Source organism: Lepisosteus platostomus, chromosome 8, assembly GCF_059453375.1.
Source record: "Lepisosteus platostomus isolate fLepPlt1 chromosome 8, fLepPlt1.hap1, whole genome shotgun sequence".
NCBI classification, from domain to species: Eukaryota; Metazoa; Chordata; class Actinopteri; order Semionotiformes; family Lepisosteidae; genus Lepisosteus; species Lepisosteus platostomus.
This window is the reverse complement of record NC_142618.1, coordinates 52377150-52391532: the sequence shown is the minus strand read 5'-3', so window position 1 is coordinate 52391532 and position 14383 is coordinate 52377150. Positions and strand designations below refer to the sequence as shown.

The 14383-nt window shown below is 38.9% G+C and overlaps 1 protein-coding gene across 8 annotated transcripts in view; it reads left to right on the top strand.

Moving 5' to 3' along the window:
* galnt11 (UDP-N-acetyl-alpha-D-galactosamine:polypeptide N-acetylgalactosaminyltransferase 11 (GalNAc-T11)) overlaps positions 1-14383 on the top strand; it is a 34239-nt gene that overhangs the window by 17894 nt on the left and 1962 nt on the right. For all 8 annotated transcript variants that reach the window (XM_088643896.1, XM_088643889.1, XM_088643892.1 and 5 more), the window contains 5 exons: positions 173-290; positions 2895-3047; positions 7420-7638; positions 12486-12590; positions 13762-13899. In XM_088643896.1, coding sequence (XP_088500022.1) covers positions 173-290; positions 2895-3047; positions 7420-7638; positions 12486-12590; positions 13762-13899 — 733 coding nt within the window. The remainder of the gene's footprint in view (positions 1-172; positions 291-2894; positions 3048-7419; positions 7639-12485; positions 12591-13761; positions 13900-14383) is intronic.

Here is a 14383-nt window from a genome sequence, read left to right as displayed (position 1 = left end):
ATAGGTATTGTCAAAGCCCATACCCTGATTTCATTCAAGAACCATGTGGATGAGATTCTTGGACAACATAGCTACCAGCCATCAAATAAGCTGGGAGGGCCAAATGTTACCATTTGTAATGCTTCATATATTCTTATGGTCTGACTAATTGTATAGTATGGTGGGTTTTCAGGTCTCCAACGATGGCAGGAGGCCTTTTTGCCATGGAAAGGAAGTACTTTAACGAGCTGGGCCAGTATGACAGTGGCATGGATATCTGGGGAGGAGAGAACCTGGAGATTTCTTTCAGGGTAAGGGAGACTTTCCAACCGTGACAATGCTCTCAGTCATTATTTCTTGTGCAGTAACACATTCGGCATTAAAATGACCACTTGTCCGTTCGTGGGTAAAAATGAAAGCTCCAGTGGGCGGGACTGACGGTGCTGTGGTGACAGGTGTCATAAGGGGGGTGGCCCCTGGGTGGCTCAAATGATAAAACTCACTTTGAGCTCTGGCTGAGGTCAGTGATCCAAACTCGTTGGCTTAAAGCCTCAGTAATGTCACTGACTGTGAATAGCACTCCCCTGCAGTAGGGCACATTTGTCTCCATTCGTAGTGCGATGGCTATCCTTGTGACCCTGAAAGTTAGATTGCAGTGAGAGACACACCGCTCCTCCTCTCACTGCTGGAACAGTGAGCAAACTGCAACAGCTGTGTATCTTACAGTAACTATAAGCTGCTGCAGAGTTTGTATTGTCAAAGTTAAAAGATGAATGGCGTGCAGATCGGAAGAGGCTATCTACATTTCCCTTTTCTGCCAGCGTATTGTATGGGGATCATTGCAGAGAGGCGAGACATAAAGGCACAGTTGGGGATTCTGCATTGGGTGGTTAAACAAACTAAAAGTAATTTCCAATTCAAAATTAAAAGACGTGCTCTAAGATTATTTTTCCAACTTCTGCTATTCAGTTTGTCTTATTATGAAACTAAGTGACTGTTTCCAGACAGAGAGTTGTTAAATTACACAGTCATTTGCACGGTATTTCTTGATGTTGAAGTCTGAAGTTCCCGTCTTAAATTTGTTTTTTTTTTCTCTGCAGACCATAAAAGAAATGACAAATGTGGTCTAAATTGTCTGTTTGACATCAACTCTCTCTTACTCTAAAATATATTTTACTTTACCATGTGTGATGTGAATTACAGTACCATTTTCATCAAACTCTGATCACTCTGAGAATTGTTTGACAAAGATTATTTTTAGGATTTTAATACCACAGACCGTACGTGACAATTAAGACAGAACCTTCCCTGGAAAAATGTAAGACGCCTATTCATAGCCTGACTTACTTCAGGGATTCAACTTAATAATCTGTTTTTTACAGTTTCTGATTTCATTTTTGGCTCCATTTCTAGGGATAATGAGTGTTGGGTTGTGGTAGATTTTCTTTTGCATTTCTTTGTTACCAAGAAATCTGCTATTGTTACTGAGAAAGCAGAAAACATCAGTGAGAAACACTGAGCTGCTCATCAAAACCTCAGTGTACCCGTTTATGCATCAGGTTGTGTTCTGCATACACGTACAATATAGCAGATTGTAATGCAAAAGTAACGGTAAAAATATTGCTGCGATCAATTTCAAGAAGTCTTTCTTGTAAAGATATTATCCAGGAGCCTGAAACGCAAGAAAAAAGTTAAAGATCTGTATAAACCATTATTACTATTACTGCTAATACTACTATGTGTAATGTAGTGAGCCAAGATGTCATTTATAAATATAGCTGCTGGATTAAAAACAATTTCCCTGTCCCATTACTGTGATCTGAAGCTGGCACCTCTCTCTGAAATGTAGGTGGTGAAGAAATCCACAGTGCTCCCTGCAGGCAAAATTACCTCTTCTTGCCTGCCTCCACAGGTATACCAGACAGTTCCTCATGTGCTCTTACCAAACAACCAGTAGCAGAACTAAATCCATGAGCCTTTTGACTTTTGTATTACAAGGAATTCAAGCCACAGTGATTGAGATTGCATGCTGGATGAGCTGTCAAGTAACTGTGTGCAGTCAATGAAAGTAATTTCACTGTGCTTTCAGAAAACAACCTCTTTAAGCTTGGTCTGTGTAGCTACCTTGTCATTGTTGATTTTAAGGTAGCTGATGTTTGAGGAAGAAGGGTTGTTAGATTGTGTTGGTTTAATAATCAATGGTGATCACATTCTTGAAAAGGTGCAATTTCACTATTTTTTTACTACTGCAGTAATGCTGCATGTTAATAACTTGCGAGAAAGTGCTACATGTTGCCTGGTGCTATTGTCACTGTCTGTGCTGCTATCTCTACTGCAGATAATTATACAAATAAGAATAATTATTAAATGAATTTGCAGTTTCACAAGTAAGGATTGTTAACATTACACATCCTAGTGCAGTTATTTCATTTTTCCATAGAAATACAAGTTGGACATTATTTGCAAACAGATTAGCACAACTGTTATGGCCAGGTGATGTCAATAAGTCGTGAATTTTAACACAGGACTGTGTGGGAACTGAAACTAATCTGCAGGACGGAGAAAAAAAAATACCCACCCAGTATTTTTGCAAAATGTTTGTGGAGACATTTTCCAAATATCCTGACTTGACCTTAACTTTCTTGACTCATTACAGAAACTCACATGTTCAATTAAAATTGGTGGAAAGTTAGAAAACTAAGCTGCGTTTGGATGTTATGAGATATTTCTCGAGAAATTAGCCTTAGTGGTGCTGAAGGGTTGGGTCAGATATGGGAAATCCTAAATAAAATTACCAACACGAAAAAGTCTTATGGAGGCGTGTGTATTTTGTCTGCTTGCAGTTTTTCAGTCCAAGATGCAACAAAAAGACCAGGCCTTGATTAACATGAAGACATTGTTTTCGGCTTCCACAGATCTGGATGTGTGGAGGCAGGCTTTTAATAATCCCTTGCTCCCGAGTCGGACATATATTCCGTAAAAGACGTCCCTACGGATCGCCAGGAGGACAGGACACCATGGCACATAACTCTCTGCGGCTAGCTCACGTGTGGATGGATGATTACAAGGTAGGGTGCTTCCTCTAGAGCCTCTCTAGTGTGATCTCTGTGAACCTGGCATGCCAGTCACTCTGGGTTACTGAGTTAGGGTTGGCTTTAGTACAATTGGGCGTTGCTGAGCCATCCTGCACTGAAATCCATGTAGAAGTTTTAGTTCTTGGATATTTATGTTTGTATATATATTTATAGTTCTATGATATTGATAGGCCCGCAGCCTATGTCTGTTGTGAGCTGCAGATCAGTGAGTAGCATATGGGTGACTTGCAGTCGTTAATGTGGTTGCAGTTGTGATAGTGAAGTACTGAACCAGTTTCTAAATGAAGTAAAAAAAAGTGTCAGGTGGCAAGAACTGTGTCCGTGTTTGTAGAAAAAGTAAGATAATGTTTCACTTTACCGACAGATATTAGCCATTAACATGTATGTCTTAGTGACTGACAAGAATGAGGAACAGTGAAAACCATTCGATTTTTGCCCATTATGGAAGTCATGTTTTTTTTTTCTTGGTTCCTTCAGCTAATAGATCAATTTTGTTTTTCGAGGTAGAGTAGAACTTATTGACTTCAGTCGATAAATGCTGGCAAATGAATGTTTTTTCTGGCTCCAAAAACATATAGAAATTCCTTGCACAGTGTCAGTCATACTTCAGCTTCAGTTGATGTTACAGCCTGAGTTGACAGTAATTGGTATTGACGTTCCTTATAATGTAACAGATGGCGCTTGGAAATAGAAGCAGTGATAAATTACAGGATTGCTTAGTCTCCATCAACAAGTGAACAGTTCTCATCTCACTTCATTTTTTTTTCCAGAAGTAGGATGATTGCCTAAGACACAGGAAAGGTGACAGTAGATTTGTTAAAATGCTTTAGCACAGTTGATATAGTACCTCATGTGCCTATGAGTGAGCAAGTGTTTTATAATAATGTGTCCTTGGACAGCCCATTCTGTGGTATTGTTTCAGTGATATATAGGATTTGGCCTGTTATGTGCTATAGTAATAAAATATAAAATAAAAATAGCTAAACCAAAGATGTACAGCTGGATACAACTGTAAATGGTCATTCATAGGGTGAGGAAACTTACAGTACACGTTTTCACAAGTTTTGAAGTTTGAGGAAACTGAGTAAGTTGAAATCAAGACATAATTTATTTGGTGATATTGACCTTCCCAACAGAAAGAAAACAATTTACAAATCTGTTTCACAAATAAGGAACAGTAGCCTGTATTCATTAACCTTTTAAGACATAATAATGCTCAACAGCTTAGAAATTCAACTTTAAGCCACACATAACTTGCTGATGGTGTGAAATGTGTATATAACTATAACAAGTTCATCAAGTGACTTTCACGAGACTTCTCTGATGGTTAAAGTCTGTTTTGCTGTTAAAAAAACATGATTCATTTAGTGAACAGTTAAAAATTGACTGGAGATGTAGTTTCCCAGCATTAAATAAAGTTAGTCTTAAATGACAAGTGCATGTGATTTGAATTAGCGAGACAGAAAAAAAAAAAATGTGTTGATGACTTTTGCTCTTAACAGAAGTGACACTTCAGTCTTTACATTTGACAGTTGTGTGTCGAATAAGAAACAGTTTCAAATGGAAGGAGATGTTCTGTGTTCTGTGGTATTATTTGAAATTCTGTACTTGTGTGTTTACTTGCTGTTGAAATTGAAATTATGCATCAATGTCAGGAATAATTACCACACAATATGAGCTGTAGCTCGTTATAACTGCAGCATATAAAAACAAAGCCCATTGTTAGTCCAGTCTGTTAAACCACTGTGATCCATCTTCTGAATTTATTTGACTTAATACTCTGTGGATCTTTGCCTCCATAAAATCAAAGGCATTGTAAATGCTTAAAAGCTTAAACTTTGGGATCAGTAATTCTGCTTTGCACAGTCTTAAGGTCCGTTTGTTTTTTACCCATGTATCGAACCACAAAAGATGCCTCTGGAGATCTGTGCAACTGATACACGGTGATGCTTTTCAGTCTTTTAAATATGTTGCAAAGTTTTGCTTTCTGGCCTTAGTAACCCTTTTTCAAGAAACCTTATGCTGTATATCATTATACATCATGTATGAGATAACCTCAGCTGATTTATTATTGAGTTCAAGTTACCATTATCATAATCAGAAGTTCCATTATGGATAATTGAGTTAAATATGGAAATGTCAACCTCTGGAGCTTTTGCTCGGCATGTGGCCCAGATAATATCCTGCAATAAACCCTTTGACATCTGCAGGATGTTAGTTTAATGAAGTCTATCCTTCCATGACCTGCATGAGTCAGAGGGCTGAGATCCAGTCGCAGACAGATTGACAGATGAGTGGCGACAGTTGAGTAGTGGTTGAGGCTCAGAACAGCTTACTGGTTTTGCACCCTTGAGCAAGATATTTCACTCAGATTACTCCAGTGAACTCTCCAGCTGTATAAATGGGTAAAAGACAAATGCAAACCGTTTTGAAATGGAACATTCTGTCCGAATAAAATTAATAGTAATAACAAAGACATGTTATTTGTGGCCTGCCATTTTACAGAGTTTTGTCAGACACCTTATCGTATTAAAGAACTATTTGAACTTGAAATGCAGCAAGTTATTTTGGAAATGTACAGTATGTTGAACAAGAGTTGAGGCTACAGTATGTAGGGAAAAATCTAGTTAGAATGAAATCGGTTTGTGTTCTGGTTGTAAAAAAAAACATGGTAGGATTTCTTAAAATTATTAAAGGGTTCATGTTTTATTTGCAAACCTCTGACTAGAACTCATGATTCATGTAGTTTTTTACACATCAGATTACTTTAGCCTTGAGTAACAAATACATGATAATACTAATTATTGCTGTATAATGATAATACTTTCCACTATACAGAGATCAAGGTCATGTACAGTAAGTGTAGTGAATTTTGTGGTGAATAGCAGGAGATTCAGCTGCTTTTGTGTATGTGAACAGAGAAATTTTTCTTGCCTTCTGTTTTCCTAGTGTAGAATTCAGCTATTTTGAAATACACCTACGCTTAGACGACAACTTTTCCAACTCAAGTCAGTTGTAAGCACGACACTCATTTTCCAATGATAGCTATACATTGCACACAGTTTAGGAAATTGTACTGTTAAAAGTATTGTACAAGAGTATGGAATAGAAAATACTTCTAAAGCTTAATATGAACACAAACCTCACAGAATCTTTACAGAGATAAGAGTGTTAACAGCTCATACCTTGATATTTTTAGATCTCTGTATCTAAGCAAGGCAGGGCCTCATAGACCTCTATAGAAAAGTGGGTTGTGGATGGTGCTGGTGAACTAGTAAATTTCCAATCTAACATCGCAGTATGGTGACGGGGAATACTGACTTATTTGTCATTACATTTCCCATGTCATGTCTAACTACCTGAATGTCCCACTTAATTCAGTTGAAGACATATTTCACTTCTCCATCACTGTGCAGTGGGACATCTGGCACACGATGGCTGCCATGTGTCACGAAGCGTTTTTCTGGACCCTATGCAGACTGTAGAATCCGGGAGGGAGTGGGGGAAGAAGACTAGGAGCGGGGCTGGTTGTCGACAGGTGGGCTGGTGCTCGGGGGGAGGGGGGGGGGGGCGTGGTCAAGGCAGACAAGTCCAAAGGGAGTCCATAGGGAAATCCAGGAGGAGCGAAAGGTCCAGAGCCGGGTAATCCATCCATGACTGCCGAGACAAAAAGTTGAAAGCTCGAATGGAAGGTGTTGGGGGGAATAAAAACGGGTAACGGGGCCAGACGCTCCAAGCCCTGCACCCAGATGGTCAGGGCGCCATTCCGAAGCCTAAGCCGTCGGGCCCCTCCTGGACTTCCGGGCCTTCCATCTTCCAAAGCTGAGCCCAGACTGGTAGGAGCGTCTGGCTTTTATAGGGAGGGGCTACAACAGGAGGCAGGTGGAAAATCAACACGAACAAGGAAGATGCCGGAGCGCCCTTAAGAGGGGGGACTTACGATCGTGACACCGTGCATCACCCAGGTGAAGGAAGTGGTTCTTTTGGATGAAGAGTGCAGTGTAAATTGCAAGTGTGAGGCCTGTGTAAATAAGGCCTGTGACATAGGAATCATGTAATCAAAGTTTTGTATTGTTTCATAGAGGAAGGGACCTCCAGAGAGAGAGAGAGAAAAAAAACAGCAGCTGAGGGAAAGTATTTACACTTCAGGGGCAGTGGCTACCGGGTGACCAGAACTGCGGTTAGCAGGAAGAAAATTGACATGTACAATTGACAAATACAAGCAAAACACTTGTTTTGCTATCCTACGGGGTTGACAATGAAAGATAACAGCTTTCATCACTGTCCTTTTTTTTGTTTTATATGTGTTCCCTGTACTAGTAAATCCTGCTTTTCGAATTGTCAGGAGCAGTACTTTGCCTTGCGACCTGAGCTGAGGACCCGTAGCTATGGCGACATCAGCGAGCGCCTTGCTATCAGGAAACGGCTCAACTGCAAGTCCTTCAAGTGGTACCTGGACAACATCTACCCGGAAATGCAGGTGTCGGCCGCCCACCCCAAACCACAGCAGCCCCTGTTTGTCAACAAGGGCGTGAAGAGGCCAAAGGTCGTGCAGAGGGGTCGGGTAAGTTGTCCACCCAGCCACTGTCGGTGACTCAGCCTTGGGGATGTTTCGCAGTGAGTGGTTCCATATTTACCTGTACTTTGTCCTCTGTTTTAATTAATATTGCTATGAATAGTAATAACAGGCAGCTACCAAATACTGCCAGGTTAGGACAGAGCTGGAAGCTTTCTGTGCATGAGCATCACTTTTGGAGCCAGGTTTCTGGGGTCATTGTACAATGGTGCTGAACGCATGAAGACATGAAAGACGTTTAGAAACAAAACGGCAAGAGGGAAGACAAGCTGAAATTCATACCTCCGTTCTTCTTTCCTGCCCAGGTATAAATACTGGTGATTATCCAGTCCTTACCAGTCTTTGTCTTGCATCCCTCTGCCTTTGCCCACTGTCCCTGAGGAGGGGGGACCTCCTTGCTTAAGCTTGCTTAATGGTGATGTCAGCTATCCTGACCTGTGACCTCTGGCATCTGTTAAGGTTTGAGCCAAAGAATGCCTGTAATCTCTTTGCATATCCATCAATAAATCACTGAACTACATGCAGATGTGAAGTGTTGTCTATAGCTCCAGAAATAAAATGGAATATATTTTTTCATAACTGCATGACTGATGAAATTATAAAAGATTAGACGCAAAAATGTCAGGAAAACAGACATTGAAAATGTCATCTGTTGGGTACATTATTCTGCCAGTTGTATGGTATTTCAAATTTGTAAGCTTTTATAACTACACTGATTCTCAGAGTAACACATCATTCAGATCTGATGGATTTAATCAAATATTTTAAATATAGATATCAAACTCACAGAAAATGTGAACAGAAAACTGTTCTATAACAGACTATACAATCGTATTAAGTTTTCTGTATGACATGAAATAATAACCATATGAAAACGCTGCACAGCTAGGTTTGGGTATGAGCTCCCTGAGCATTAACACAATCCTGGTGGCACTGGCACTTTGAAATGATCTGTCTCCAGACCGCCTGCTGGGAGCTGTTCTGTGCAGCTGCAGCAGGCTGGTGAAGTTCTGCCAGTTGTAGTTTTCTCCTTTTGACAGCAATGGAGAGATGACCTTGCATGTGTTCTGTAGGCCCCAGGTTGACTGTTGCAAAACCTTAACATTTTCTTCGAAGTCGTGACATTATAGTCCTTGCACTCTGCGGTCTTTGTTATTATATTGTTGCATAAGTAAGGGCAGAGAATACTGACTCTTACAAGGGCGGCTGTTGCTCTTCGTCCTCCATCACAGCTTGGGAATAGAATAATAATGAGGCACAAACTTAGACGAGCATTTATTATAAACAACACTAACAAAATGTTACGCGATACAAAGGTCAGACATTGACAGATCTGTTCCAGAGTTCCAGAGCCCTACCTTCCATTCAAATAGAATATCCCAGAATTCAGTCCTTATCATCCAAATACAACAAAACACTTTAACAGGCCAGAGAGAGAGAGAACCTGTGTTCTAATAAACAAAATGGAACTGAAACAGGACTTAGTTTCCCTCTTTAAGAGGATGCTCACAGATGAATAGGAACCAATATCCCTCTTTGAACAACGGCACCGTTAAGATATGGGAGATGTTTTTAGCCTATGGATTCCACGATAAAGAAAATCAGAATTTCTAGATAAATCCCACAGAAAGTTCTGAAGCTCGGAGTCTGGTACTCTTTCAGTGCTCTTTCAGTGTTCGGATTACCAGGATAACATCCAATTTCAAGTCTGATTGGAAAACTTCTCATGTCTTTCCCTCCTGTATGTCTGTTCTTGTATTTATGCTACGGTCGATTCCTGTGTAGGCTGGACTAATAAGCTCACAAATGGCTTAGTCAATATTGTTGAATATGTATTCTTTAACTATATAATAGTTATATTATGGCTATATGTCTATAGTTAATACATGGCTATATTAATGTAACATATAATTAAATAATGAAGTTAATTGACTGACTAATTTAGTAGGACCTATCATATGTACGTTTTGCACTGTTTACTTGTATCAAGGCCCAATTTTGAACCTTCAAAATAAGGCAATCAGTCTGTGAACTCTAAACAAGCTAATCCCAGGTGAAACTAAGCTCACCCATTTACTGAAACAATATTATATTTTATGTGTGGTCCTTTAAAAGCAGGCATCTAAAACAACTTTACCAGCCATAAAACAAAATACCATACGTGCTTAACACAGTGAGAGTAGTTATACTACAATAGTAAAGTACTAATGCTTTTGATAGAAAAGGCAAGTTAGGTATGGGCCAAAATATTTTCAGATTTCTCAAAACTTTGTCATTTTAGTTTTGTGTTTTTTCTTAGTCACTGCTGTGACGTCAGTCTGACTGTTAGAAAGGAACGTGATTTCTACAGTATACTTAGGAAATAATATAATTAACTAAAACATTAAAAAAGTAAACATTATAAACACTTCAGAGATGCCAACAGTAGTGTATTATGCACAGAAACTATTTTGTAAATTCACTGCGATGAGTGTCATTTACTGAATAAACCATCAAAGAAACCATCAGTTGATAAAAACCATGATGTCTAAGATCCCAGCTGTTGGCTGAAGTTTGATTTGTCAATACACTGGACGTCATGGATGAGGATTAGACTTCTGTTGAATATTAGTTGGGTACATTATATGCTTTTGAACTGTGAGATATGGTATAGCATGTTCCGGAAGAGAAGAAAACCCAATATGTATTTTTGTATTGTTTTATCATTGCATATGCCTTGCATAATCAAGTAAAATAATTTGCCTGAAACATCTAGCACCTAGTGCTGGTCACAAAAAAGAGATTTTTATATAAAAATAAAGAGACTTGTATCTCAGATGTTAAGTCATATCCCATCAGAAATGTTCCAAATGTTATCTTAAATATAACATTATTGAAACATTGATAAATGGCGATCTTCCTGCAGAGTGTCAGCAAATCATAACTGTTGGTTATGATCAAATGCACACTGACAGTCTGGTTGGCAGAATATACACATTGGTAAATAAACATGTCACAGTCCTGGAGATCTTTAAATGAAAAGAATAAACCTGCCGGATGCAACAGCAGGTGGCACTGTTGTGAAGATGATCATAGTTGAACTGAAGGGAAAATGAAGTCAAAAAGGAACAAAACTAAGATTTAATATTCAGCTCATCAGAAACATCTGCCAACTTAAAACCTGGCAAGGTACAGTAAGGGACGTGCGCTTTCCAAATGGTTTTTTAAAAAATGTTGCTTCCTAGCGATTCGAAGCAGTTTCGATGAAGACGATGTGAAAGGAATATATCAGGTGCAAACCTGTGTGTTGCAGGACAGGCAATTCAGATATGCCTTTGTGACAAATGGAATAAAATCCACAAAGCATTAGTATTCAGTATAAGGTCGATAGAGACTTCTATTCACAAAGACCTACTGCTGTAAGAAATGCAAACCGTGCTTCCACAAAGTATTAGTTGTGCCCACTAATTGCAACCAGGGTGTTGTAGGTTTTTTCATTTCAATTATTTTTCCTAATGATGATCGATTTGTTTTTCTCTTGAATTTGGTTGGTGGCAAAGTCACATTAAAGATGGAAAAATGTCTGACACAATGTATCTTGATCACAAAAACCTGCCATTTCATTAAGGGTGTGTAGACTTTGTATATCCACTGTATGACTTTGGAGAACAGTGACAGAACAGATGGTTGTGTGTAATGACCTCAGCTTTACTGAATACTGTATTAGTCAATAGGAATCAATTCTCATGCGTGAGAATCCAGTGTGAGAATCTTAAAGAAACAATAAGAGGTTGTCTAAGGATCACTTATGATTTTAAGGCACTGCCTGAAAGGGGCTGCATGTGAATACAGATCATCTAATGGTGCAGATTAGTAGTACCTCATGTTATGAGCTGCTTTCACAAAGCCTTTTTGCTTAACATAGCAACAGAAAATATACATACATAGATTCCTGTGAACAGTGAAACATATTAAACCACTTGTAATTAACTCACACTTGTAATCAGAATTGAAACCTTTGCTGTAAACAATTGTAACAACAGAAACTGATGTATACTATACGTATCAGAGGACAGGCCTTTGAAACTGATCGTTAGGATTTTTGTCCGCCTTGTCATTATTTCTTGCTTTCTACAGCCCAGTGCAATGGCTGACTTTTGTGTGACTGAGGCCGATTGGGAAATGAAATTCTTTATAGCACTTTCTGTGCCCAGAAAACGCATTCTAGGTCCTTCCAAAGAGCAAAATTCAAAAATGTTCCAACCTATTTATTTAGTTTCTCAGCCAGTTTGTTTTTCCTGCCCTGCAGATTTTCTGTAAAATACAATCTTTTTCACATAGCAGAAAGGGACATGGGGTTTTGAATAACAGATTCTTCACTTCACATCAGGATCAACTTATCCTGAATTTATGCGGATGCCTACATCTTAAGCAGTATCCTGTGTAATTTCTCTTCGACTGAAAAATAACTAATTTTCCATTTTCCATTCTTCAGTATTTCAAATAAAAGTTCTGAAAATGATAATAATTCCTTATATTATGTCTTTTCCCTGTAGAGTACTGGAATGCAAATATCAGAAAGAGTCAAATGTTTTATTGGAGATACTGACACTTATGAACCTAACAGTTGCAATTAAACTTTCTGCCTGTAGGTGTCTCCTTAATAACTTTGAAGTGCCTTGCCCTAGGGTTAAGGTAATTCTGTAAAAGGATCTGTTTGCTCGAAGGAGGTATTTAATGTATCGGCTATATCAGCTGGATCTGTACCTAATCTTTTAAGGCTTAGCAGCACTGTGTATGAAAGATTAGCCTGGATTGCTGACAGTGCCCTTGTACCCGCTTTCTCTCCTTTTCAGCTCCGCAATCTGCTGGTAGATAAGTGTCTGGTGGCCCAAGGCCGTCCCAGTCAAAAAGGAGGGATAGTGGTGGTGAGAGACTGCGACTCCAGTGATTCAGAGCAGGTACTGGGATGAACGTATTGCCTCAGGAATCCTACTCAGTCTGCCCTTGTTCCACCTCTGATTCGTAGATAAAGAAGACCAGACGTGTTCTGCTCAGATCAAATGCCTCCACTTTATAGTTTCATTTAATTCTTATGGTGTCTTTTTTTTTTATTCCAAAGTTTGAGCTAGATAATGCTTATCTTTCTGGTAAGTTAATTCCTTTCTAAGACACAAACAAAGGTAAGACAGACTGTAAGATGTGGCAGTAAGACAATTTAGGAGTTCAAAGAGAACAGCCACATGAGAATGTGAATCAGTTAACCTTTCAACAACAACAGGAGCACATCAACCATGACTCTTTTAATCAATAGGCAATGAATACCTAAAAATACATTAGACACATTCAACTAAACCTATGCTTCAGTCGAGCTGTGTCTTACTAATGTAATGTTTGGCAACAATATACAGTATCTCATATGAGGAGTATTTTAATTTTTACGTTTTATTTTCAGAAAATAAGGCTGCCCGGTCATTGTAGATCATTAGTTGAATGTGAATGCCGAAGGTGAATGGAAAACGTTCACACAAGGAAAAGAAACATTCCCATTATTGCATGGATTATTCCTAACAGATGAAGTCAAAATGATTTATTAGGCAAATAATGTGTTTTTAAACAGTTCTGTTAAGTCCATAATAAGTGACAAGGATAGAAATGTGACAGTTGTCATCCATTGTAATTGTTTTGCAATATTAATAGGAGGGAAAAACAACATAATATTTGTAATATATTACATAACTTTAACTAGAATTCTAAGATACAACAATTTTATTTCAGCTTCTTACAAGTACTTTTCTTATTACTTTGTACTTGTTTTATAATTTTTATATTTAAAATTTTTAGTATTTAATCCTAAATAGTTTTTATACAATAAACTATGTACTTCTTTGCTGTCTTCCTACCTGACCTTGGAAAGCTTCTGTAGAAATGGACTTTAAGGAAATGAATTGGAAGACTGAGACCTGGAAGACTTAATTAAAGCAGATGCCTTGTTACATTGCATGGTTCCTCATTTCAGATTTTGAATGCACTGTATAACCCGAGGGAACGCTGAGCCCGGAAACGCGGGTGCTTACGCTAACTGAAAGCGGGCGTGTCCACTCAGATGTGTTTTTGTCTCGGGGTCTCCAGGAGTGGACGTATGACGAAGACCATGAGCTGATCCTCGCTGGCCTGCTATGCCTGGACATGTCTGAGATCCGCTCCTCCGATCCCCCTCGTCTCATGAAATGTCATGGTTCGGGGGGATCTCAGCAGTGGACACTGGGGGTAAGATCTGGTTCCACTGGCTTCACGTGTGACGGCTCTCCTTCGGTCATTTGTTACCAGGGAAAGGAAACCAGCTGATTGTGAGCCACCCTAGAACTGAGCTGCCCCTAGAGAAGGAATCAGTAGGTAGCAATTAAAACGTGTATTTCTAAAGACCTGAAACCTCATTCGAGATCCAAATCTGAAGACTCTTCAGCTCTCAAGGATCAGAGTTCCCTTCATGGGACAAATTACTTGCTCAGTTAACTTACTACTCTTTAGAAAAACTGGTGGTTCAGTAGACACTTGTCTTTAGCTTAATGTCTGAAATGGTCCTCAAGTACCGTGTAGATGTTGGTGGCATGGAAATGATAAATAATTGTCTTTTAAAGTAAAGGTGGCAAACGTTGGTGGCACTTAAAGGAAACTTCCATTATTTTTTGTCTTGTCAAATAACTTAGTTTTTTAGAACATACATTTGCCTACATAATTTTGTAATTGAATG